The 26,944-nt window shown below is 45.9% G+C and overlaps 2 protein-coding genes across 6 annotated transcripts in view; one reads left to right on the top strand and one right to left on the bottom strand.

Moving 5' to 3' along the window:
• The window catches only part of LOC118881821 (katanin interacting protein), a 195,123-nt gene extending 173,078 nt beyond the window's left edge, over window positions 1–22,045 (bottom strand). Inside the window, exons 1-2 of the mRNA XM_036827080.1 lie at window positions 22,004–22,045; window positions 1,929–1,984 (exon numbers count right to left, since the gene is read on the bottom strand). Of these exons, the coding sequence (XP_036682975.1) occupies window positions 1,929–1,984; window positions 22,004–22,010 (63 nt within the window). The 5' untranslated portion in view covers window positions 22,011–22,045. The remainder of the gene's footprint in view (window positions 1–1,928; window positions 1,985–22,003) is intronic.
• Window positions 22,046–22,242: 197 nt separating this feature from the next.
• GTF3C1 (general transcription factor IIIC subunit 1) overlaps window positions 22,243–26,944 on the top strand; it is a 73,255-nt gene continuing 68,553 nt past the window's right edge. For all 5 annotated transcript variants that reach the window (XR_005016389.1, XM_036824728.1, XM_036824727.1 and 2 more), the window contains exons 1-2: window positions 22,243–22,512; window positions 24,251–24,460. Coding sequence is in view for 4 of the 5 variants with exons in the window: in XM_036824728.1 (XP_036680623.1) it covers window positions 22,292–22,512; window positions 24,251–24,460 (431 nt within the window). In the remaining variant the exon portion in view is untranslated. The remainder of the gene's footprint in view (window positions 22,513–24,250; window positions 24,461–26,944) is intronic.

The following is a 26,944-nucleotide window of genomic DNA, read 5'->3' as shown; positions in this document are numbered from 1 at the left end:
TCTTTTCCTTGCCTTTCATAAGGACAAAGCTTCCTCTATACCTGGCATCCTGTGTAAGCACAGAGTATCAGGAAGTGCAGATTTCACAGACGACGGGGGGAAGGATGTGGAAAGAGGAGGTGGGTGGAAAGGCATATTATAATATATCAGGATGAGCATCCTGGCAGCTTGCTATTAGTTTCTTTCTCTTGTTTTTCTAACCAAGCAAAAGCCTTGTTAAGAAAGCACTCTTTTTCAGAGGGCCTGAAACCATTTTAAATATCTTTCAGGGTTAAACTCGGATGTTGTGATAAACAACCCCACTCTCCCTTTTCCCTCATTCAAGCATTTTTCAGAAGAGTGATCTGAAATGCTCTCGGGCGACTGGCATGATGGGAGTAGCTGGGAAAGCGGCAATTAGGGGAGTCCTGTTGCCAAGGAGAGAGATGAGGGGAGGGAAAAAGTATCTCTGCTAGTTACCGGCTGCCCTGCTCCATCATTTTTCCAGAGAATTTCTTAATGTGGATAAATCGGATGCTGTCATTCTGCAACCAAAGGCCTCAGGTTTAAACAATTCATTCCTGGCCTAGGGGGACTGGTCCCCACTCTTGGTTACTTTTTTTTAATAAATTTAAGTTTTAAAAAATTTTTATTTATTTTTGGCTACGTTGGGTCTTTGTTGCTGCGGGCGGTCTTCCTCTAGTTGTGGCGAGCGGGGGCTACTCTTCGTTGTTGTGCATGGGCTTCTCATTGGGATGGCTTCTCTTGTTGCGGAGCACGGGCTCTAGGCACATGGGCTTCAGTAGTCGTGGCACGCAGGCTCTAGAGCGCAGGCTCAGTAGTTGTGGCACACAGGCTTAGTTGCTCCACGGCATGTGGGATCTTCCCGGACCAGGGCTCAAACCCGTGTCCCCTGCATTGGCAGGCGGATTCTTAACCACTGTGCAACCAGGGAAGTCCCACCTCTCTGCGTTTGACCATGCTATTTACTTGGCCTGGAAAACTACTCACCCTCAAGAGTTGGTCTTTACATCCGCTTTTCTGCAAAGCCTTTCTTGATACCACTGGCAGAGGCAGGTGACCCTTTTTCCGTATTGAAATCCCACTCTTGGCCTTCTCTCCCTGTACTGGCACTTTCACACTGTATTGTAATGATCTCATCGCACATCCCTTCCAACTACGCTGCGCACACCCTGAGTCAAGGACTGTCTCTCATCCATCCCTTAGTCCCAGCCCTGGGGCCCAGCACGGCGCAGGTGGGCTCAGTGTGGTAAATTTCAAAAATTTCAAGAGTGGTAAATTTCAAGAATGTGGTAAATTTCAATATTTTGTAGCTCTTCCCATTAAGAGGTGAGGCCTATTCCCCCACCCCTTGAACCTGAATTATTGACCTTGTGATTTGCTTTAAAGAACAGAAAGTGGCAGAAGTGACACCATGCCAGTGCTGAGCCTAGAGTTCAGGAGTTCCTGCGTCTTCCAATCTCATGCTCTTGAACCCCTGAGCCCCCATGTGAACAAACCTGGCTGGCTTGCTAGAGGATGGGAGAACATTGGAGGAGAACTAAAGCACCCTAACTGATGTTCAGGCAGCCCCAGGGCAACACCCCTGTTAACTGCAGATGCGTAAGTGAGCCCAGCTGAAGTCAGCAGAGCCTGGCCCATCAGCAGAACTGTCTGGGGAAGCTAAGCCCAGATGGCTGACCCTTGGAATCATGAACTAAATCTGTGGTTGTTTTGAGTCACTAAAATCTGGGTGACTTGTTACACAGCCAAAGCTAACTGATACATTCAGTAAGAGATTATTACTATAAGTGACACTGGGTTGATAACTCCAGTTGAGAATGAGAGAAAAGAATAAGAGATCCAGGGATACTTAATCACCAGCCCACTCCCTCAGGTCTCTTTAAATAGAGTTGCCTCCCACCTGCCCTCCCCAGTGACTCATTTACCTCCTTTTTCTCCCGAGAGCAGGACCGGCTTCTCTCAGCCTTCTGCAGAGTCTGACCTGTAGCAGTTCAAAAGCAGAAACAGAGATTAAGGCTGTTTTAAAACAGCTAGTTTATCACCACAAAAGCTTTTTATTTGCAAACCGAATAGATGGGACCAATCACAATCAAGTGATTTTAAGAAAATGTAGCCTATTATGATAATGGGAAAATGGCATACTCTTGAAATAGACCAACGGCAATGAAATGGTAATTCACACACTCATATTATTTGACTATAATGAACAAAGCCTCCACTCTTTAATCTGGAACATTATCTGCACTCTGCAAGGGCTGACAGACTAGTTTTTCCCAGTCAAATTACATTTTTATTAAATTGGAGTTATATAAAATGCCTTCCACTGTGCACATACACATAACCTTTGATGAGTGTGTGCCAATACGCTGCACCAAACCCCCAAACTCGCCACATAGGTGCTGGTGCAGATGTGAATTAGCAGTAATCACCTGCATTTCACATAATGGGGCAATTTCAGAGAGAATTGTTGCTTTTCTCGGAAAACTAGAAAACTAACATTGAAGTTATGCATACATTTCACAGATCGACATCAGAATGTTTAAATACGCTGTTCCAAGTGCAGTTTTTACAACTTCGATGGAAGTGTCCATTATAAAAGGAATCCTTGATGGGAAATTAATGGATCGCCTTGGTTTTAAAACATAAGATGCGAGTCTCACTGCACGTTGTCAGTGTGTCTCCCAAATCGTCCAGCTTCACTCTCGGGTGGCTATTTTTTAGAGTGCCACAACCATATGTCCCATTAGCCAGGAGCACTCTGAAGGCAGGAACAAAAAGGCTTAGTGATGACTTATTGAGAGGCGAGAGATGGGGACCGAATTTGAGAGGAAAGACGTTTGCCTTTGGATGTGGTCACTTGCAGTGGGTCCACACGTGAGGGGGATGCAGAGGGGCTCACAGCCAGTGATAAAGCTCAGGTCAAGGGATGATGCTCTTTCCAAAAAAGTGAGAATAAGGGAAAGAGCAAAGGTCCAAAGATGAACTTCTGGCACTGGCCAAACTCTGGGCCAATACATAAGAGGATGTAGAAAAGAGGCAGCTATTTATAGGAGACCCCGGGTTGTACAGTATCATGGTATGGTAGACATCTTTGAGGGTATCTGCTCAGCTCATAATGACACCCTAGACTGCTCCCTTCTCTCTTTTCTTCCTCCCCAGCCCCACGGTGGGGTCCTGTGGCAGCCACGACTGTACATGACCCCATACCCTGAATTTCATATGCTGCACTGGGTATGGGCCCTTGACGCAGTTGCAGCCAATCAGAATCCCAGCCTCTAACACTGAAATTGATTCTGAGAGAGAGAGAGGACAGGAGGGCCGGAGCAGGGCTCCCTCCATGTGTGAGCAGCCGCCAGCCACTGGCCTTGGGGACAGACTAACACAGAATGCCAAGACAGAATGAACAGATCTGAAACCAACTGCATGCTTGCCTTGGTGTTCCACAGACACCCACTTAGATTAGGTTCTCTGTGTGTTTGTGTTTGTTGCCTTTTTTTTTTTTTTTTTTTTTTTTTTTGCCTTAAGACAAAGAAGCTAGGGTTTAAAGATGAAAAAGAGCCCAGGAAAAGATACCACTGTGATGGGGGATGTCGATAGTGGGGGAGGATTTACATATGTGGACAGGGGGTATACGAGAACTCTCTGTACTTTCCACTCAATTTCGCTATGAATCTAAATCTGCTCCATAAAATAAAGTTTATTAACTAAAAAAAAAAAAAAAAAAAAAAGCCCGGGATTTAGGGATCAGGTGATCCGGGTTGTTATGTCAATTTTATCCTGACCTCCTGATCCCTGATGCTCTAGGGCAGGAGCTTGGGTGGACAGCTCCCCCAAACCCTTATCCACACCTGCTCTGGCTGTCAGTCAAGGCCTCAGGGTAGGCCCTAAGGTCGACCAGAGAGGATGACACACCAGGTAGTAGGCCACGCAATGCAGAGCCAGGAGCTGGGAGGTGGGTCTGGAGCTGGAAGGGCACAGAGCAGACTGGAGGGCAGGAATGCTGTGCTGACAGGCCAGGGTGTTCTAGCAGCAGAACTAGTGTTGAGGCAAGTAAGACGTCAGCAGAGCCAAGAAAAGCCCAGAGCAAGGGTAGGGAGCAGGAGGGAAACAGTGCTAGTTCGGGGGTGAACATGGCAGACCCCAGAGTCTGGCTGAGGCCCTTCCTGTTCTGGTCAGACACATGCCTGGGGATCCAGTCCAGTGGATCGCTGACCAGTTATGAGATCTTAGATAACTCACAAGATCCAACAGGTTCTCTATGGGCCATATTTTCTTCCTATTTTTTTAAAATGAGGATTAGACTGAATCACCTCTGGGTTTGCTTTCCATCTCGAAAGTTCTTTTATACCAATAAAGAACAGTAAAAAAAAAAAGATTCAGGTGAGCCATAAAAAGAAAATATTAATACAAAGAACAGAGAGCTTAACCACTGAAATTTGCAAGCAAATCTCTCTACTGGAGTTAATTAGAAGCTCCTTTATTCATTAAATTGGAAAATAATTTGCTTATTTTCTAATGAAGATAATTCACTCTAATTATGCACATTTGTTATTGAATGCCTCTGTCCTCACCCCACTGAGCCCCTCTCTCCTCCAGGTAGCTCGATGTGGAGACGACGATGACTCCTCCCCAAGGACAGAAGGAACAGGTTACACTGTGCCTGTCTACTGCACTTAGCTTCTCTGAGTAGCTAGCTTCCTACCTAGATCTCATTTTATCCTCACAACGACTTAGGGAGGGGTAAGAAGGTGACATTAATATCAATATATGCTGCTTGCAAAATTAAGGGGGTGTTCCTCTGCATTTTGCAAGGTGACCTGCCAGCTTCAGCCAGGAAACAATAAATAAGGTCAAATGTAAATACCACGTGTACACCTCACTTTAGAAAACAGATGTGTGCCTAGGGAAAAGAAAAAGTGACTGCATTGAATTGTTGTAAATATAATACCAGTCTCCCACTTAGGATTTCGGAGAGATTTTATCTGCACTTAGGATTAATTTTCAGTGGTTAGAAGATTCTGACACTTTAGTTTTACTTTGCTCTGGCTGCAGATAATAATATTCATCACTACCATTTAGAGGGAAGTTGTGTCTTCCTTGGATGTTAGCTTCTGAAGTCCTCAGGCACGGGAAACTCAGTGTCAAAATTCCCCTTGAAAAAGAGCCTTAAACCTCCTGTAAAGTACAGCCTCCAGGACACAGATTTTATATCCACTGTTGTTGACTAATGTGCATGTGTAATATTTGGTGCATTTGGAAATGCATGGTACATGGTAAAATACATATGCAAAATATAATTTTATCGTATTTCTAATTAAGCTATCGATATTGTAATTATTCCCTCTGTTTTTTATCTTGGGGTAGGAGGAGAGGGCAGCGGTGGGGGGCGGGGGGGGATGGTGGCAAGAACCAGGCACTGAGTTCCTGAAGCTTAAATGCTTAGTTGATATAGCTCCACTGTACCGGACACCTGCTATGGTCCAGGTTCTATGCACGGGCTTCATCTCCTGCATCCTCACAGATACTCCTTTAGATCAGGGGTCAATAAACTTTTTCTGTAAAAGCCCAGAGAGTAAATATTTTTTTAGTTTATAGACCATAAAGTCATGAGGTTATAAGGTCTCTGGTGCAACTACTCAACTCTGCCATTAGAGCATGAAAACAGCCATAGACAATATGTAAACAAATGGGTGTGGCTGTGTTCCAATAAAACTTTATTCACAAAAACAGGCAGCAAGCCAGATATGGCGCCCAGGCTGTAGTTTGCTGACTCTTGTTTTAGGTGGACAGAGCTATTCCCATTGGAACAAACCAATGAAGAAATGAGAAACAAACTGAGGGTGAGTGATTGAGCCGCTTGCTCAAGGCCAGAGAAGGGTAGCTTGAAGGTGGTCAGGCTCAGTGTGCTCCCAATGGCCATCATCACCAGCACCAGCACCAGCACCAGCATCACTATCACCACCATCATTATCATCATCATCATTACCACATGAGCTCACCTTATCAGGGTTTCTTATGTGCCAGGCCCTGAACTCCAGGCTACGTACATGAATCAACTCATGTACTCTTTATAGCTACTTTATGAAATAGGTACTATTATTATCCCACTTGTCCAAGGTGGGCATGGAGACCCAAAGAGGTTAGGAAACTTGCCTAATATCACACAGCTAGTGAGTATAGGAGCCTGGATTTGAATCTGGGTAGTTTGGCTCCAGAGCCTGCACTCCTAACCACTAGACTACACTGCCCCTCGGTCAGGTTGAAGACAAGTCTGAGAAGGCCAGCATGTGTTAGGGAGGGAGTCTGACTTAAGGATTTCTTTCTGTGATGCAGCTATTTAATGTACTTTGGACTCCTAGAGTAATTAATAAGGGGATTAGAACAAAATGATTCCCCAAGGGTCAAGGAAGATGGAGTTCCCCATTAGCCAGAAAACTGCCATTAAATGCCAAATGTGGAAAGGCGGGTTGGCATTAGACACTCACTCCCATCCACTCAGGTACAATGCTCAGCCTTGGCAAGCAGGGTTGGGCTTTGGAGAATAAAGGCGACTCAATGGAAATCCAAGACCATGCAGGGACCTCCCCATCAAAAAGGAGTTTTAAATGAAGAACTTGTTTCTCCCAACTGGGGTGATGGTGCTTCTACTACGTTACTAAAACGAACTTATTTCTTCTGCGGTCCAAATATAAGGGCTCACCCTGTTCTCATTTTATATATCTATGTAATTTAATTCAAATGGCAAATATCCCAGAGATGCCACTTAATCTTACCCATTGGATTGGCAAAAATCCAGAGGTTTGACAATATACTGTTGGCAAGATCTGGGAAGCAGGCATTTTCGAGCACTGCTGGGAGAAATATAAAATGATACAGGCTCTGTGGAGGGGATTTTGGCAATATCTTCAAAAAGGCTTTTGGCAGTATCCCTTTAAGCTAGCAATATCACTTCTAGGAATCTACCAGGAAGAAATACCTCCACAAACAGGAAACAAATGCATGCACAAGGTATTCACTGCATCATAATTTGCAATGGAAAATATTAGAAGTGACCTATAAGTCTATCACAGTGGGGACTGGCTGAATAAATATGGTGGATCCACACAATGGAATGGAATACTGGGTGAAAGAATGGCAAGCTGATAATATGACCATATGTTAAATGAACTCAAGGGGGAGAAAGTTGACGTAGTATGCAATTTTTTCCTCTATGAAAGAGGGAAAATAAGAATATATGCTCCTGGGACTTCCCTGGTGGCACAGTGGTTAAGAATCCGCCTGCCAATGCAGGGGTCATGGGTTCGATCCCTGGTCCGGGAAGATCCCACATGCCACACAGCAACTAAGCCCATGCGCCACAACTACTGAGCCTGCGCTCTAGAGTCTGTGAGCCACAACTACTGAGCCCGTGCACCTAGAGCCCATGCTCCGCAACAAGAGAAGCCACCGCAATGAGAAGCCCGCGCACCACAACAAAGAGTAGCCCCTGCTCGCCGCAACTTAGAGAAAGCCTGCGTGCAGCAACAAAGACCAGATGCAATCAAAAATAAATAAATAAAATAAATTTTAAAAAAAACAAAAAACACCTATAAAAACAGATTTCTCTAAAAAAAAATGGTACAAATGAACTTATAAAAAAAAAAAAGAATATATGCTCATATTGGTTCTGTTTGTACACCTGGAAGGCACATGCACAAGAGCAACTTCTCAATGTAAACTTTTTATATTGTTTTTATTTTTGAATGATTTAGTTGGAACTATTTCCTACTCAAGAAACTAAAATAAACTTAAAACATTAAATGTCCAAAAGGGCTGGTTCAGATTTTTAAAAAATATAGTGAGAAACGCTGTGGACACTCCCACCTAAGGTCCAAGGGTGTGGTCTGCCGGAGGGAGACAAGAGTAGCCTCCATGGACCTCAGGACCCCGAAGCTTGCTCGAAAGGACACAGTATTTTCGGAGGAAAAGCTGCCTTCTTTTAAGAGATCAGTCTGTAATGTGTGAGAGTTAAGAATGAAATGATGACAAAATATGGTTTCTGGACATTGGAACAACAGTTTCTGAGCTAAGCCAGTAGGCTGGTGGTGACCTGCTCGTTTACTTGAGGGCTAAGTTTTTTTCTTTATGAAACGGCTAGACAAGATGAGAAAGGAAAAAGAGAAAAAGAAAAAAGGAAAGGAAGATTGAGACCTGTCCAGATGGCTTGTCTGGAACACTCGTGGTTTCCTAGTGCTTACTGGGCATGGTCAGGTTCCTCCCCAGGTGATAGTTCTTGGGATTCCCTCACTAGCACATGCAACAACAAAGCCGTGAGGCTCAGAGGAGCAGAGTAACTTGCCCAAGGTCACAGAGCAACGAAGAGAAAGAACTGGGGTTAAGAACCCATCAGCTGGCTGCTAATCCCGTGTTCACTACACCCTGCAGCCTGCCTGCCTGCACGCCCTCTTCACCTCCAGGAATGCCAGAGCTCCAGCCCCACTGGCCTTTCTACGCCACCCCACACCCACCTTCAGCCCCATCCCAGCCTCCTGAACCTACAGCCTCTGCAGAGACACGTGTGGCAGGGTGGGGACAGGGCAGTCTGGCAAGCACCTGCTCAGCCTAAAGAGGAATCACTATTTGTCTCCGGCTGCAGGTTTCCAGGCAGGAACGTGGGCTCAGTTTTGTTGGGTGAGATTTTTCCAGAGAAGTCCAGTTGTATGAGAAAGCTTCTAATCTTTAAATGTTGACAAGTAATTAAAATTTTTTTAGAGCTCTGGACAGGCCCAACAAAAGAGGCCTCTAGTTTCCAACCTAGTAGACAACTAGGCAGAAGATGGGAAAATCTCCCACTCCTCCCGTTATTTCCTTATCTCAATGCCACGGACCCTTTTTGGGGAGGGGGAAGGGAGACCTCTTTAAGGAAATATCATTAGAACAGAAATCTATTAGACAAAGAGCATGACTGTTTGGGAGCCAAGTAAACAAACATTGGCTCTGAGACACATTTTGCTCTTCAAATACTCCATGTGCACCTCCAGGCTGGTTCTGGGCCTTTAAGTTACATTCTGTCTTCTGAAAGCCCGAAACAATATCCCTGTCACTCTTCCTTTGCATTTTCTGTATAACTCAAATTCCCAGGGCCCAGTTTACTGCCAAATTACCTGAGATAAGCAAGTCATGCTAAGATTCTCTTTTCCTGTCCAAACCTAAACAGCAGCTGGCAGCTAGAAATGGTTATTTATAACCTGCACACCGTTCCGCGCATTTGCTTGGTTTAGAAATGCTTAGCCGTGCATTCTTCAGCCAGCTTCATAATCACATGAGAACCTGGGGACAATGCTGTGCGGTGGCCGAGAGGCTAGGCTCTGGGTCAGCCTGCCTCGCTCAGCCACTCATTACCTGTTTGGGAACCCTAAGAGTTCCAATTCCATTTTTAGGGTTAAGATGGTACATGTGAAACACTTAGAACACTGCCCTGCACATAGTAGGTACTTAGCAGTTAGCAGTTTCCTTCCGCAGAAACAGCTGTTTGTGGATCTGAGGGAGTCCCGTTGAACTCTGCTGCCCAAACATATCCTGAATCTGCTCCTTCCTCTCAATCATCCCTTTGTGTGCCCTGTCATCTCTCCAATAGCCACCTGGTAGGTCTCCACCCTCCACTATTGCTGGCTTTTCCCACTGCAGCCATCTAAAAATAAGGCCATAAGTCCAAGTGATAACACTTGCCTGCCTGACCGTCCTCTGGTGTATTTCACTTCGTACATTTCCCTCTTCCCTCCCTCACATTCACACCTCTGCAGCCCCCAGTCTTTCTCCTGCTCCTTGGACTCAGGATCCATTCCTGCCTCAGAGCCTTTGTCCTCATCCCCCTAGGTCTTCTCATGCTGGCTCCTTCTCATCAATCAGATCTCAGCTTAAAGGGACCCACTTGCTCAGAGTGGACTAGCCCCCAATCCTCCCTACTTTAATCTTCTGCATAGCACTTATCTGATCTTTATTTGCTGATGTGGTCTGCCTGCCTCACTAGATATCAGCTTTGTGAAATCAGAGGTTTCCTGTCTGGTTTTTTATCACTGAATTTCCCACACCTGGAACAGTGCCTGAAATGGAGTAGGCGTCGGTAGGCATTTCTGAAATCAATGAATGAGTGAATGACTAAATTTCTGAATGGACAATGCTGGAAGGGCAGGAGGCATGATTATGAACTGCTGTAAAGACTTCATCTTCTCTTGCAATGTGCTTTCCTGACCCTTTCCCCCTGCTCTTTCTGGGATGGTGAAATGAAATATGACAAAGTAAGTTTAATACACCATTGGAGCGCACAGCAACGAAGACCCAACGTAGCCAAAAAGAAATTAAATTAAAAAAAAAATACACCATTGGAGATAATTGGAAAATATTGATTTTTTTCATTTGAAATAGTGAAGATAAGTAAATGCCACACATCTGTAATCTAATCAGTGGTCTACGTGATGACACGCTTCCCAGGCTAAAATGGACTTTGGTCTACCTCTGTATCCATCATACAAGCTCCCAAACGCACTCCCATTCCAAACCCCACCCAGCCCCCTCCTCCCATCCCAGCTCCCCATAGAATACAAGTGAGGACACTGACTACATTTGTGAAAATATGTGTATGTGTGTGGATATCCAAATTCAAGTATCTTTTGAGTATTTTCATTCCCCCCCCACAAAAAATGATCAGCCAAACAATCTTGGAAAACATGAGGCTGGTTCATGAGATCCCCAGAATCCTAAGGAAAAACATGCATTTGTTCCTCTGATAGCTAACTGTTACCGAGAGCCTATTAAGTGCTGGGCCCCATTCTAAGGGCTTTAGATAGATGAATCCACTTGGTTCTCAGAGCAGCCCTATGAGAAGGTCCTATTGTTACTGAGTCCAAGCTCGCTCTGCTCGCCGCATGACAGGCCAATAAGTTGGAGACGAGGTGTTGAGGCAAAAGGGGTATGACTTTATAAGGAAAGCCAGCAGACCAAGAAAATGGCAGACTAATGTCTCAAAATAACCATCTTATGGGGTCTGGATGCCAGTTCCTTTTATAGAATCAGAGAGGGAAGTAAAGTAAAAAGGCATAATAGAGAGGGAGAGGTGGTGAGGAAGTAAAGTAAAAAGGGCCATCAGGGGGCTTCCCTGGTGGCGCAGTGGTTGAGAATCTGCCTGCCAATGCAGGGGACACGGGTTCGAGCCCTGATCTGGGAAGATCCCACATGCCGCGGAGCAACTAGGCCCGTGAGCCACAACTACTGAGCCTGCGCGTCTGGAGCCTGTGCTCCGCAACAAGAGAGGCCGCGACAGTGAGAGGCCTGCGCACCGCGATGAAGAGTGGCCCCCGCTTGCCGCAACTAGAGAAAGCCCTCGCACAGAAACGAAGACCCAACACAGCCATAAATAAATAAATAAATAAATAAATAAATAAATTTTTAAAAAATTAAAAAAAAAAAGGGCCATCAGTTTTGCAAAACATCTCCTGGAATGGCCAGCCTTGGTGAGGGGACGTGTTAATTTCAGCCATTTACAGGTGGGCAGGGTCAGATTGTCTCCCTGTGAGCTGAACAAAGGCACTTCAGTTCAACATTCAGGCAGAAGGGCAGGGTTCCCTGAGTCAGGCCATTATGTACGATTATAATAACAAAAGCAATGAAAAGCAAAGGTTAAAGTCAAAGAAACAGATCCAACATGGAGTCCGATTTAGCTCTTCCCTGTTACATTCTATTAATCTCCGTTTTACAATTTAAGAGTCCAGGTACTGAGATGAAGTAACTAACACCTCAGGTGAGCATCAACAGGAAGAGAGGGAGAGGAGAGTCTAAATTCTTGGCCCTGGTTTTCACAGTTCCACTCTGCAGGCTTAAAATGAAATCTCCGTCCCAGTGGAGGCAGGAGGCAGAACTTCTGCCGCGCAGGCTCATTACGAGAAAGGCTTTGCGGTGTGGGTAGGGGCGCCGGACTGAAAGCGATCTGAGCCTTGTTCACCTACTCTTGGGCTGCCCATCGGGGGCTCTTAACTACACCCCGTGCCTCAGCCTTCACGTCTGATACGTGACAGTGATCAGACTACGTCCCAAGTCACTTGCTGGCCGAACCCAGCCCATATACATTTGTCTGGTCTCCAAACTGTTGAAAAAAAATTTTTTTTTTTTCCAGCCAACATTTAAAGCTTGGGAGATGTCACATTTAAAAATCCTGAGTTCTGGATTCTTTTGAAAAACTGAAAAATCTGTCAACACAGGACCTGCGTTCCTGTCTAGCAGCCATTGTCGGGAGCTGAGGGCAATGCCCACCAGATGGCATGGTGCCCTCCCATCCCTCCCCGTTCCCCAGTTGTCTCCCAACCACAGAGGTCAAGTCCAAGTTGCCGTTTATCAGCAGGTCTGAGAGGTTTTTCCCTAGAGTAAAGATGCAAGTGAAGGTTCATGTGTCCACGTCTACAGCAAGAGTGAATCATCATCATTATCAAAAGTACTTAAAACGTGTACTTCTCAAGTGCCAACCCCTGATCTAAGGGCTTGGCAGCTACTAATGTATTTAATTCTCACAACAACCCTAGGAGGTGAATACATTTATTATCTCTATTGTATAGATGACAGAGAGATGGAGGAAGACACGCGCTTCAAGATATTAGTAGAGGGACTTCCCTGGTGGCACAGTGGTTAAGAATCTGCCTGCCAATGCAGGGGACAGGGGTTTGATCCCTGGTCCGGGAAGACCCCACATGCCACGGAGCAACTAAGCCCGTGCACCACCACTACTGAGCCTGCATGCTACAACTACTGAAGCCCATGCGCCCTAGAGCCGGTGCTCTGCAACAAGAGAAGCCACCACAATGAGAAGCCCGCACAACGCAATGAAGAGTAGCCCCCGCTCGCTGCAACTAGAGAAAGCCCGCACCCAACAATGAAGATCCAACACAGCCAAAAATAAATAAATTAATTAATTAAAAAAAATTAGCAGACAACAGATTTCTTTAGGAAATTCCCAGATATGCAAAGTGTATTTAGGTGTTGAAAAAACCCGACGCAAATCAGCATAAGGAAATAAACCCTGGCCACTGCCGCCATTATATTACCTGCCTGGTCCCTGCAGACTTCTAAACTCATGACCTCTCTACAGGATCCTCAGTGTTCTGAGACATATCAGCATTCCCCAGATGGGATCCTGGACTAGATCTGTCAAGTGTCTTCCAGCTCTAACCTTCTGTGATTTTATGTTGGTTCATACAATGTATCTAATTAGTTTGGGACCCTTTGTAGTGGAAACACACACACACAATGCATTGCAAGTTCACTTAGAGTTTAGAAAAGTGTTGTAGTCCCTGCAAGGGACCTGTGGTTGGTGACTAGACATCTGTGATATTCCAACTTCCTGCCAGGTGCTGCATTCACCTGTAACTTTCCTATCCCCTAAGGACATAAGTCAGCAGCTGTGTCTGGAGAATCCATCAGCTAAGGGTGGTCAAGGTATAATAGCATCGGACTCCAAAATGAGTCGGGAGGTAGGAGTGACAGTGACTTTACTGGGATAGGGAATGGGGGAGCATAAGAATGCCAACTGAGGACTTCCCTGGTGGTGCAGTGGTTAAGAATCCGCCTGCCAATGCAGGGGACACGGGTTCGAGCCCTGGTCCGGGACGGTCCCACATGCCGTGGAGCAACTAAGCCCGTGCGCCACAACTACTGAGCCTGCGCTCTGGAGCCTGCGAGCCACAACTACTGAGCCTGTGCACTGCAACTACTGAGCCCACGCGCCACAACTACTGAAGCCCATGTGCCTAGAGCCCATGCTCCGCAACAAGAGAAGGCATCACAATGAGAAGCCCGCGCACCACAACAAAGAGTAGCCCCCGCTTGCCGCAACTAGAGAAAGCCCGTGCACTGCAACGAAGACACAACGCAGCCACAAATAAAAATAAATAAAATAAATTTAAAAAAGAATGCCAACTGAAAAGTTGAGGAAGAACAAAATAAAACTAGAGGCTCTGGGGTATAGTAAAGGTAGCTAGGCTAGAGTATATTATTAGGACTGCATTGAATTGCTGCAAAGGATAGAGTCTGGAGGAACCATACTTGTCCACCAGAGAAAGAGAAACCAGCTGAGGTCTCTGGAACTTGGCCTGGAGGCTTGTCTACAAGGGCTTTTTCTCTGCTTAATGGAGACCAGCCAACAATTCACTAAGGAACAAATGGATTCATCTCTTTCCTGGTTACAATGTCAACCCAGCAAACACTCATGGGCATCTGCCTGTGCCAGTCCTTGGGCCAAGTGTTGGGCATGCAAAGGAACAAGAATGGGTCTCTACCCACAGAGAAGGAGAAAGGCATGGAGCCCAGTACCTGTGCTACAGCACCATGCCTGAGAGGCCACAGGATTCCACCACGTGGGAGGAATTAAGACTGCAGGTGACGTTACTCACTGTAATCTACAGTGTGAAAGTGACATGAAAGAAGGGCACAGTGGGCAGGGAGCACAGCAAAGCAAGGCAGGGAGGTGGGAAAGGATACGGGGTGCTCAAGAGACGGCCAGCTTTCTGAGGTGGCTTGGCTAGGGGCTGAAATCACAGATGCCTGTAGGGTCAGGCCAATATTCTCAATGCAAGAAGTAAACACTTGATGACTGGCACCACCAGCCAGAAGACTGAGTCAAACTGTTATCACATGCCCAAGGTCAAGGGGGTGGCCACTGGGGCTGTGTAGGAAGGCAGGTCTACACAGCCCCAGGGCTAAAGCTCCCTTTTATCAAGAGACTGAAATGTCCAGGTTTTTATGGGAAATTATTATTTTTAAATGTGGGAAAACACATCTATGGACCCAGTTCAGCCCAGTATAAAACCTCTGGGCATGAGTGGCTGGGTGAGTGTCTAAAGATGAAGAGGGAGACCAACCGAGGGATAGGGGAAAGGAGGGGGGGACTGCTTCCCCAGGGAAATTCTCCGATTAAAGGTGCTATGTCCACAGGGCAACTGTTAAGGTTACAAGGGTCAGGCTGTTCAAAACCCCATGGGGTGGACTTCCCTGGTGGTCCAGTGGTTAAGACTTTGCCTCCCAATGCAGGGGGTGAGGTTCCATCCCTGTTTGGGGAGCTAAGATCCCACATGCCTAGCGGCCAAAAAACCAAAACATGAAAGAGAAGCAATATTGTAACAAATTCAATAAAGACTTTAAAAATAGTCCACATGAAAAAAATCTTAAAAAAACAAAACAAAACCCATGGAGCACCAGTAGTCAGTCCAGTGGTATTAACGGATGCTTTCTTTCTTATTCCTACATAAAGTGCTCTGTGAACAGCTCCAAGCTCCTCCTTCCAACCAACCATGTTGCTCCTCGTAAGCCCCTCCTATGTGGACACAGAGGAGCAGCCACAGGGTCAGATCCAGGAGGGAGCCAAGAAAGTAGTCGAGGACAGTGTCTTTTAAACCAGCCTAACGGGCAAGCCTCACCCGCAGACTCACTCCCCAGGTGTGAGAACCTAGCCACACACTGGCAGGGATAGGGCTGGGCTGGGTCTTTGATGACACACTAGAGTGTAGACTTTATTCAGCTGAGTCCTGGTTCTGCCACCAACTAGCTGTGTGGTATAAAAGGAGCACAATTACAGCATCGTATTGAGCTGTCTGAAGGACCAAACTGGGTCTTCTACAGCAGAAGTTGGCAAAATTCTCCTGTGAAGGGCCAGACAGTAAATATTTTTGGCTTTGGGGGCCATCTGTTCCCTGTCACAGTGAGTCAGCTCTGCCACTGAAACATGAAAACAGCCATAGACTGTTGGTGTGCATTTGTATGCAAATAGGTGTGGTTGTGTTCCAATAAAACTTTATTTACAAAAGCCAGCAGTGGACCAGAGTGCTTTGGGTGTGGGGAAGACCTTTACAAATGTTATCTTCCGGGGACCCACATGTTGGACTATAGTTATCTGTTTATGTCTGGCTTTCTCACTCGACTATGAAGTTCTTCAGTGAAGAGAATATATCCTCCCCCACTTTTTTTTTTCCAGATTAAAACTAAAAGAGGGGCTTCCCTGGTGGCACAGTGGTTGAGAATCTGCCTGCCAATGCAGGGGACACGGGTTCAAGCCCTGGTCTGGGAAGATCCCACATGCCGCGGAGCGACTAGGCCCGTGAGCCACAATTGCTGAGCCTGCGCGTCTGGAGCCTGTGCTCTGCGACAAGAGAGGCCGCGATAGTGAGAGGCCCGCGCACCGCGATGAAGAGTGGCCCCCACTTGCCGCAACTAGAGAAAGCCCTTGCACAGAAACGAAGACCCAACACAGCCATAAATAAATAAATAAATAAATAAACTACACTTCTAAAAAAACAACTAAAAGAACAAGTAAAGCACAGTATGGCACACAATGAAGTACGTAGAGGTTTTCAAAATTGTCCCAGTTAATACTAGAGCAGGACTGTAACTTCAAATGCCTACAGAGGGGACTTCCCTGGTGGTCCAGTGGCTAAGACTCCACGCTCCCAACACAGAGGGCCTGGGTTCAATTCCTGGTCAGGGCACTAGATCCTACAGGCCACAACTAAGAGTTCGCATGCCACAACTGAAGATCCCCTCACGCAACAATGAAGATCCCGCATGCCGCAACTAAACCCGGCACAGCCACATAGATAGATAGATAAATAAATAAATATTAAAAAAAAAAAAAGCCTACAGGGTCCCAGGCAGGTACCAGAGGCAATGAGGGAAGCCAGGCAGGTACCAGAGGCAATAAGGGAAGCCAGCCAGGTAGAGGCTGTGATGGATTGGAAAGGGCACCTCCTTTCTAGGGGGCAGTCTCCACTTAGCTCCAGCTGAGGGAACTCTTGCCATGCAGAATTTCAATTCAGTGTTAACTTTATTGCTTTTTATTGAGATTGATAAATCAACTTTACTGATATTTTAAAGAAAACACCATAATCAGAGATTTATGAGAAATCTCCCAATTTTTCAATGTTGACAACTAATTCAAAAAATTAAAAAACATTATGGGCCAAATAAATATGCCTGTGGGCTGACTCAGCCCAAGACTCTCAGTGTGCAACCTCTGATATAAAGACTTCATTTTTAAATTTGCTACATTTCTATTTTTTAGGGTTAAAAAAATAACTTACATGCTTTTGAAAAATCAACTTTAAAGAAAATTTGGAGAAGACTACAGTAAACTCCCATCTACTCTTCACCTGGATTCAGTCAAATTCATCTTGATATCTCTGGATCCCAGCGCACAGAAGGAGCTGAATGTGGTAACTGAAGGAATGCCCCCAAGAAAAATAAGCAAAACAGAGTGTGCCAAGTTCCTGCTAGCTAAAACGACAGGATGGAATGAATGCTGAGGAACAGCAAGGGAAAAGAAATCAATCAGATAAAAGGATGGAAGCAAAGGAGGAAGAACCAACACAGAGACTACATGGACCACATGTTTATTTTGCCTGCTGAATGCTTTCTATGTTTTATTTTATTGTTATTTTTTTTGCTTGGTTTATTTTAAGTAGGAAGAGAAACAGACAAATCACCAGGAGCCCAGGTAAACACCACACAAGAACAGAAAAGATCAGACACGGTGACTGGACTTTCAGCAAAACCTAAGTAATTCAACCGTCACCCATTTTGCAGTTTGGGATTATTTAGACAAGCTAGGCTAAATTTCATCTTGGCATTATTAATTCTTTGAGAAAGTCTGCTAGGCAAATGAACAGTATAAACAGGGGAGACGTCGAATACTTGCTCTGTGGGGAACCAAAGCAAATGCCTAGCTTTACAATCCTTTCTAATTATCTCCATGTGCTGAACTTTTGTCTAATTATTATGTTCCTGGAAAGCTGAGTAGAATTTTTTTTTTCTCGGCCATCTCATATTTTAAAAGCAATGGGGGAAATTCGACTTTGACATAAAGGTGAACTTTTACCTAGGCAGGAGACTCACACATTGCCAATTTACTTTCATGTAAATAAACCATGTCAAACACTGGGTTTTCTTTTAAACAAAGAGTGAGCTAATTACAAAGATTATTATCTGTTAGAGAGCTTCACCATATTCCCTCCTTCCTCTTCTGTCAGCAATGCGGAAGAAGTCTGCACATTGGCAGGTAATGACAGCATCAGCTACCACACAGGTGTGCTTTTTATACGCCAGACTTGGTGTTAAGTGCGTTCATGCATAGTCTCATTGAATTCACAATAATAGATTCACCAACGGACGGGCACACAAAACGAGGTAAGCTTCATCATCATCTCCACTTTATTGACAGGAAAACTGAGGCTCAGAGAGGTCAGAGTACACCGCTGGGATTCAATTCCAGGGCTATTTGGTCTGTAAAACCTATGAGTATTACACCACGCTGCATCGCAGAGCCAGATAGAACCTGCCGAAAGTCAAACCCAATGGGACAGAAAAAATGCTGTGAAAAGCTATGCTGACTAGGACAGGAAGAATAAACCAAACTACAATCCAGTTTGGGGATACTTAGCAGACATTTAAGCTTTTGTGGGTTTAGGAAGTAAACATCTTTCTAACAAGGCTGGACTTGGCTTATCTATCTAGTTGGCTAGAATCAAAATTCATCACGGTATGCCTCACGTTACCCAATAGATATATGCCTGGAAAATTGTGCAGAGATCAAAGTTCTAAAAATTGCAAAGGAAAAAGGGATCCTTTGAATGCTAAATCTAATCTTAGGGCAAACACTTTCTTAGAACAAATTTTTCCTTTTTGTAACCAATCTGAAAATGGACAAGTTCCTCCACTGGGCCATAATAATGCTCAGGAGCACTGAGATGATAACAGAACTGACTGAATAGACTTCTTGAAAATGGTCTATAGCAATGTTTCTCAAAGTGTGTTCCACAGATCCTGGGAGGAAGAGGGGTTCCCAAAGACAAGTGTTATCTTCATCATAATTCTAAGACTTTTTCACTGTGTTGGTATTTGCACTGATGATGCAAAAGCAACAGTAGGTAAAACTGCTGATAGCTTGAGTGGCTACAGGGCAGTGGCACCAAACTGTATCAGTAGTCATTATACTCTTTAGTGCCATGTGCTGACGATAAAACAAACAAAAAAACATTTTCACTTAAGAATGTCCTGATGAAACAGTAAAAATTAATTTTATTAAACCTGAACCCATGAGAACACATCTTTTAAATATTCTGTGTGAAAAAATGCAAAGTACACATAAAGCACTTCTGCTATAAGCCAAAGTACAACAGTTGATCCTAGAAAACACTTGTGTGTTTAAGTTGCCAGCTGAAGTAGCCACATATTGTATCAAATGTCATGTTTACTTGAATGAACAACTAGTAGACAAATTATAGTTATTCAGACTTGAGTATCTGGCAGACATTTTCTTAAATACAAAAGTGAGCATGTCACTTCAAGGAAACAAGTGATGGTATTTATTGCCAATGATAAAATTCAAGCTTTCAAGTGAAAACAAGTAGGAAACTTGTTTCCAGTACTTTGAGTTTAATAGCTTCCCAACACTTAAACTCTTTTTTTAAAAAAAGGGATACTAAAGAATGTGATTTTTTGATATTGTGTAATGACATGCCATTTAATATTGTATTTCCAATGTCAACATTTAGAAGATCTGCATAACTCAGTGAACCTTCCAAATGACCAATGCCTAATGTTACGGAATCATACATGGGTAAAATATGCAATCAAAGGGCAAGATAGACCAATGGGCTTTAACAGAGTACAAACAAAAGTTCACCAGTATGGTTTCAGATGCCACACTGTGACTAACCTTTGAGAAATTACCACTTGCTAAGTTTCGGAATACTATCAAAGAAGAATGTTTACAGCTATCTGAAAAGACAATTAAAATACTCCCTGTTCAAAAAAAAATGTCTGTGTGAGGCCCCATTTTCTTCAAATATATCAGCCAAAATAACAACACAACAGTTTGGTTGCTGAAGCAGAAACGAGTCTAGCTATTTCCTATTAAACCAGATATTAAAGAGATTTAATCATTGTAAAGCAATTATACTCCAATAAAGATGTTAAAAAATAAAAAATTAAAAAATTTTAAAAAATTTTTTAAAAAAAGAAGAGATTTAAGAAACTCTAAAACAATATCATGCTTCCTACTAACCTTTCTGGTGGGAAATATAGCCACTTTTCAATAAAAAGTATTATTTATGTTCAGAAGTAATGCATTTATTATTGCTTTTAAATGAGTTGATAAATGACAAATGTCTTAAGATTTTCTTGGCTTTGATTTCTGATATGGTAAATATCATAGATATAATACACACAAAGCTCTCTTGAGGTAAGAGCATAAAGGCATCCTGAGACCAGAAAGATTTGAGTACTGTTGTTCTATAGCAACATTACACTGACCTTTCCACTGGGCAAACTGGTGAATGACATTTTATACTACCTCTGAAGTACAAAGGGCAAAGATGTCTTTTACGCACATAACAGATTGTTCAATTAAAATTCTTTTCCACACTGTGTTAAGCAGATATCACAAAGGAACAACATTTCCCAGAAGTTAGGGGCAGTGGTATAATGAGAAAAATTATGTGGATTCTGGCCGATTCTTCCCATTTATAAAATGAGATATCAGGGTAGCCTATTTTTAGAATCATAGAATTCTATGATTCTTGTTGGGGATCCCTAAATGATGGCCCACAGGCTGCATCTGGCCTTCAGACTGATTGGCCATTGTGGCATTTTGAGAAGCACCCCAGGAAACTAATTGGTTGGAGCTGAGTGAGAAGCTTCCCTTTCAGAAAAGAAATTGACTTTTAATCAGAAAAGAAATTGACTTTTAATCACAGCCCAATCCAGCCCACCAGACTTGCCCCTGCAAATATCTGCATTTGCAACTTCTGGAATGAAGGGCTTCTAAAATCCCTTTCAAATCTCAGACTCCCTAATTCAGCTCCAGAGACAGTGTCCGGGTTCCTTACTCACTCTGCCACTTGATGACTTTGATTTGGGGCAAGATACTTCACTTCTCTGAGCCTCAGTGTTCTCATTTGTAAAATGGGATAACACTGACCTCAAAAGACTGTTATGAAGCTTACCGAGTTGCTTGACAGCATTTAGAGTTCCTGGCACTGAACAGTATCATTAACATCAAAGCACAGAAAGAGAGTCTCCCCCTCATCCCCCTTACCAAGTCCCATTTCCCAGTAGCTGATGACTGCATTCCCCACGATGATGCTTACTTCCAAACCAACTCCTGTATTCCACAGTTCCACGCCCCAGGACACACAAGAACGCCCCCCCCCCACCTCTATTTGTCTTTCTCACCCTAAACCCTGATAAATGGAATATTGCCTGCCATATCAGTAAACAAAGGATGTCACAGTCATCAGCAATTGCAGCCCTTGAACAGGAGCCAGTGAGCCCTGAGGGAACTCATGAAGAAAAAGAATACCTGCCATTTAGCAGCCATCAGACTGCAGCCACTCCCTACATACTGAACCCAAATAGCTGAGGTGCATATCAAAGGAATGATTTCAGTGAGCCCAGACTCTTGTATCTTCCCTTACATAGAAAAGCGCTAAATTCCTTAACTTGGGATATCTGGTTTTCTTTAATTAACAATAATCTTTTGACGTTCAGACTACCTGCCCTTTGTTGCAAAACTCCTATATATCCGGGCTCCCCCCACTTGCCTCCTCTGAGCAGTTCTCTCAGGATTACTTGAGATGCTGCCTAGCGGGGCTGAAGTTCTAAAAAACTCCCACCAAATGAAACATAACTCTCAACTTTTAGGTTGTGAATAATTTTTCAGTCGACAACCTTTTCTCTGATGCCCTGGCCAGTACGGGGTTCCAACACAACCACAGGCAACATAGTGACCAAATCACTGACCACTCCCCCCAGCCTCCTCTTCCCATCCCGGACCACTAAGGCTCCCTTTCCCTCAGACGGAGACCACCTTGGGTCAGGCAGTGGTGGTCCAGGGGTCTGTGGCCTAGGGCTCTGCCCGGGGCGGGGGGGCCCTCATGAGGGATGGGAGAGTAACTGCCCGACCTCCCGGGGGGGCCCCATGGACACTCACCGTCCATCCCTAGAGGCGGCGGTTCCGGGTGCTCGAACCGGAAGCGGCCTCTACACTGTTTGCAGTTCCCCTGGTTACTGCGGGGTTCCGGACCAATGGCAATGGAGTTCCACGGAATGAACCCTCCCCCAAAGGGAGTGACAGCACGACCATGCTCTGGAACTCCTCCTCCGGTCCCCGGATCCGCCCCGCCTCCCTGGCTGCCGGTCGTTGTGCGCAGGCGCTCTGGAGCAGGGCCCTTGGCGGCGTGGTGCGCAGGCGCCCCGGGTGCTGCCAACTGAAGTAGCAATGGACGCGCTGGAGTCGTTGTTGGACGAGGTGGCCCTGGAGGGGCTTGATGGCTTGTGTCTTCCCGCGCTTTGGAGCCGTCTGGAGACGCGAGTGCCGCCCTTCCCGCTGCCTCTGGAGCCCTACACGCAGGAGTTTCTGTGGCGGGCCCTTGCTACGCACCCGGGCATCAGCTTCTACGAGGAGCCTCGGGAGAGACCGGATCTCCAGCTCCAAGACCGGTCAGCGGCCTGGCTCTGCGGGCGGGCGGGGGCAGAGACCCGGGTCTGATGGAGCTGCGAGGGGGCCAGGTTCTTACGGGAGGGGAGAAAAAGGAGTGGAGCGGAAGAAAGACCCGGAGTCTGATGGAGGCGCAGAGAAAGGCTGATTTGGGGTCCCTCAGGCCTGGCAGGACCCAGGCGTCTGATGGAGTTGGGGGGGGGGTCATCTGGTTATGTTCCATTATGTTCGTGTGTGTTTGGGGTGGTGGTGAGCAGGACTGGGAGGATATTCTTTGGGTTTCAAAGAGTATTTCCTCTGAAGTGGAGCTTAGGATTGGAGCAGGAAGGCTGTTCAGATCAAGACTGGAGACAGTTGAGTTCCACAGAACAGAGCATTCATTCAGTGCTGGATTAGAGAGCCTAAGGCAACTAGAGATCTTCACGACGGCAAGCTTAGCAACAACAAGAACAATAATAATAGCTAACATTTATTTAGTGCTCGTTATGGCCTCGTACTATTCTAAGATCTTGTTCCTGGAGACTGAACCCACTTCATTCTCTCACAGTGACACTATGAGGGAAGGTGCTCTTATCTTCCCCATTTTTTTTTTTTTTTTTGGCTGTGCCACGGGGCTTGCGGGATCTCAGTTCCCCATTCAGCACCGAGTCCTCACCACTGGACTGCCAGGGAATTCCCAGTTATCTTCCCCATTTTGCAGAGAAGGAAACTGAGTGATAGAGAGAGATTAAGTAGCCCGTCCAAAGTTATGGATATTGTAAGTGACTGAGTATTGACTCAACCCAGGCCGTCTGTCTCCCAAGTCTGTGCTCTTAAGCCATATTGTGAGGGTCGGGAGAGGTTCCCAGAGGTAATACTGTCTAAAACAAGACTTAAAGGTTGGATTTAGGTAGCCAGTTGGCAGAGTATTCCAAAGGAAGAGAAGTACGTTAAGTTTGGTTGAAGTGTAGAACTGGAGATAGTGAATGAGGAATGATAGTTGACATTTACATATATGCTTATTGTAAGCAGGAACTGTTCTAAGATCCTTACGTATAGCAAGTTATTTAATTTTTGCAACAACTTTAGGAGCTGGATATTCTATCCCCATTTTCTTGAAGAGAAAATTGAGATGCAGAGAGGGTCATCAACCCAGAATCTGAACCCAGACTGGGAGAAAGTGGTACCAAGGAGGGGAAGGAGGGACTTTATTGGAGGTGGGGAGTGGCAGTCATAACTTGAGTTTTGATCTCATCAAATCTGAGGCGTAAACAGCTGAAGGCAGGATTAATGTTTGGGGGAAAAACAGGACCGAGGATTTGATGGTGAGAATTGTTAACATGCAAGTGATAATTGAAACCATAAAAATGGATGGAAGTACGAGAGGGATAACTAAAGACATGTGGAAAGGTAACATCTTAAAGTAGGGAAGCCTTGAGTCCTTAAGTCCAAACTTGATGGTTTGGAGACCAGGCACTGGATTGGGGGGAAAACAAAAAGGCCATGACTTGGGCCAGGAAGGTGGTTCTGGTTTCAGCATTCAGCATCCAGGGTGGATTCAGAGGCTCCTAGAAAAGTCTCTTGTCTGGGATAGAGAGGCAGGGACGCTGCTTGTTAAGATGACCTGCGTTTGCAAGGCGGGTGCGACGAGGTAATCGCACTCCCTCTCTCCGACCTCTGCCAGAGGTTGTCGGAAGAACACGCCAAACGTGTCATTTCTGAGGCTCAGCTGTGGTTTGATATCTGTGATCTCCCCCTTAGGTATGAAGAAATTGATTTGGAAACTGGCATTTTGGAGTCCAGGAGGGACCCGGTCCCTTTGGAGGATGTCTACCCCATTCATATGATCTTGGAGAATAAAGACGGCATCCAGGGCTCATGCCAGTACTTTAAGGAGAGGAAAAACATTACCAGTGACATCAGGACCAAGATGTTACAGCCCCGCTGTACGATGGTGGAAGCCTTTGGCAGGTAACTGATTTGCATCATGGGAAACTTGTGGGCATCATCCTGCTTTAAGTTGGGGGTGTGGTCAGAACGCCACAACGGGCGTGCCACCCTCGTGCCCATCAGGGTGCGTCGGCCCTGCCCCAAGCCAGTCCTCGGCCTTTACCACTCCCCTCCTCTTGGGGCTAGTTTTGCTGGGGGCGGGGGTGGGGCGCTGCCTTTCTCTTCCCTTTGTGTCCACAGGCCTGGCCCTTTGGGCAGGACAGGCAGCTGTCATTTGGATGGGTGCCTTTCGCTCTCTTGTCCAGGCTGCGTCCTCTGCTGCCCAGCCATACTTCTGTGAGTCTTCAGTCAGGGTCCCAATTTCCCAGACTGCCTCAAGCCCCTCGCCCCATCCCCACCTCCCTTCCTACTGGACGGAACAGGGAGAAGCTTCCGGTGTGAACTCTCCTAGTTGCCACCTTCTTCCTCAGCTTGCAGACTTGCCCATATTTCTCTCCCCCTCCCTCACCTCAGGGGAGACGGGAAACCGGGCCCTGCCTCGGGCAGTCATCTGGATGCTTCTGTTCCTCCGTTTCTCCCCTCTACCTCGTGCTCTTTCCTACCTCTGTCAGCTAGCTCCTCTTTCTCCTTTATTTTCAGCTTTTGCCTGTTGACCAGTACTTTCTCGTCAGCCCATTACCATGGCTCGTTCATCTTAAAACAAGACCTCTTGGCCTTGGATCCCCTGTAGCTGTGATTCTGTTGCTGCAGCCATGCTTCTTGGAAGAAACAGCTATACTCATTCTTTCTCCCTCTTGACCTCCCCTCCCCTCCTCTGGCTCTGGAGCTTTGCAACTTCTGTTTCCTGACCCTCCCTCACCCAGCTTCCTGCCAGCTCAGGAAGAGCCCTCCCTGGTGACCGCACACAGGCTCTCTTCACACACATAGGCCTGAATGGGGGCTCCTCGTACATGTCATTTCATGACCTTGACACACAGTTATCGAATCCCAGAGTAAGTGTTCCTTTTCTTGTCTTTCTCTTCAGTAGACTCTGAGCTCCGTGAAGGCAGATGCCATTTTTATTTATCTTGGCATCTCCGGTACTTTGCGTGGCGCTTAATCAGTGTTGGATAACCTATGTGATGACCAGGGTCAGCAAATTGGGCCTCGGGCAGGAGTCCTAGAGTCAGCTACTGGGAGATGTTGGAGTTCTGATGGGACAGGGGAGTAAACCACCCTGAACACATTCTTAAAGCAGCAAATCAGCTCCCCTGTTTTCAAACTTTTCTCAACTGACCTCTTCCAATTTAACTCAATGAGCCTGTTTCGAGACAGAGAACACAGGTCCTAAGTTTGTGACACGCAGACACAGAAAAGTAGACTTTCTGTCCGTCACGTGTATGCACAGCCTCACATTCTGTTTGAAGATGGACCATACAGAGCCTGTGACTATGCGGAAGACTAATTATGGGTCACAGGCAATGTGAAGGAAGCTGCAGTTAAAGGAAACCGTTGACAACCTCCTCTTTTTCCTTTTTGCCCGTTCAGTGGGAGCAATGAAGTCATCTGGTATTGGGCAGCAAGGGGGGCAAGAGGAGGAACTGTCAGACTGAGCGATGTGACTGAAGACAGGCCTTGCGATCAGGCATCTGTAAACCACAGGCTGGGGGCAGTAGATGGTGGCTCTAGGTGGGAGGGGTTGGGAGCCCGTGGGCTCTAATATGGACCCTTGGTGACTCATTCCCCTGGGAGAGGGAGCTCCTCCAACTGGTGCGTCTCAATGCCAAGGAGTGAGTGGGGATGGCTTCTCTGCCAGCGCACCCTTGTGGGATCTCTGGCAGGGCTAGGACCTGAGACAGTCTGCCCAAGATGGCCATTTAAGTCAGCAGGCAAGGCGCCAGGGTGGAGTCTCCATCTTCAGCGCCGTAGACTGTTCGACCTCAGCAGAGAAGTCAGTTTTTCCAGCTGCGACATCTCGAAGCACCTGGCTGGGAAGTGTTCTTGGCCTCTTTTTCAGGCATTATTTTTCGCACACCAAGACAGTAGGAGGAACTAATGATTTGTCCCAAGTCTGGTCTCCAACAGGCTGCAGGTCCACTGATGACACAGGGCACTGTTTTTGATTCTGAAGTTTGTTTTATCCATCCAGTTCAGGAGACGAGTTTGTTCACTTATTGGATATTTACAGAGACCCTGCTGTGCACCAGACCATTCTAGGCCCTGAGGATGTCTTGGGGACCCTGATGACAACCTGCCCCCTCTTATGGCGCTTATTGCAGAAATGTGTACCCAAAAAAGCGGCCATTTCTGAGAGTGCCAGGTGCTGTGAAGAGTCTGGAAATGGTCAGAGGCGAGGGATAGACTCTGGTTAGCATTTTCAGGAAGACCTGGGGTGTTGGTATCTGAGCAGTGGCCTGAATGATGAGAATCAGTGGCCTGAAGATGTGAGGGTACAGCAGCTGGGCAGAGGACCAGCGGGACTGTTGTGGATGCAGGGCAGGGCCGTGGGGGTGTATAGGACGGGCC

The sequence above is a fragment of the Balaenoptera musculus genome, chromosome 15, assembly GCF_009873245.2.
Source record: "Balaenoptera musculus isolate JJ_BM4_2016_0621 chromosome 15, mBalMus1.pri.v3, whole genome shotgun sequence".
In the NCBI taxonomy this organism is placed as follows: domain Eukaryota; kingdom Metazoa; phylum Chordata; class Mammalia; order Artiodactyla; family Balaenopteridae; genus Balaenoptera; species Balaenoptera musculus.
This window is presented reverse-complemented; position numbering and strand designations above follow the sequence as displayed.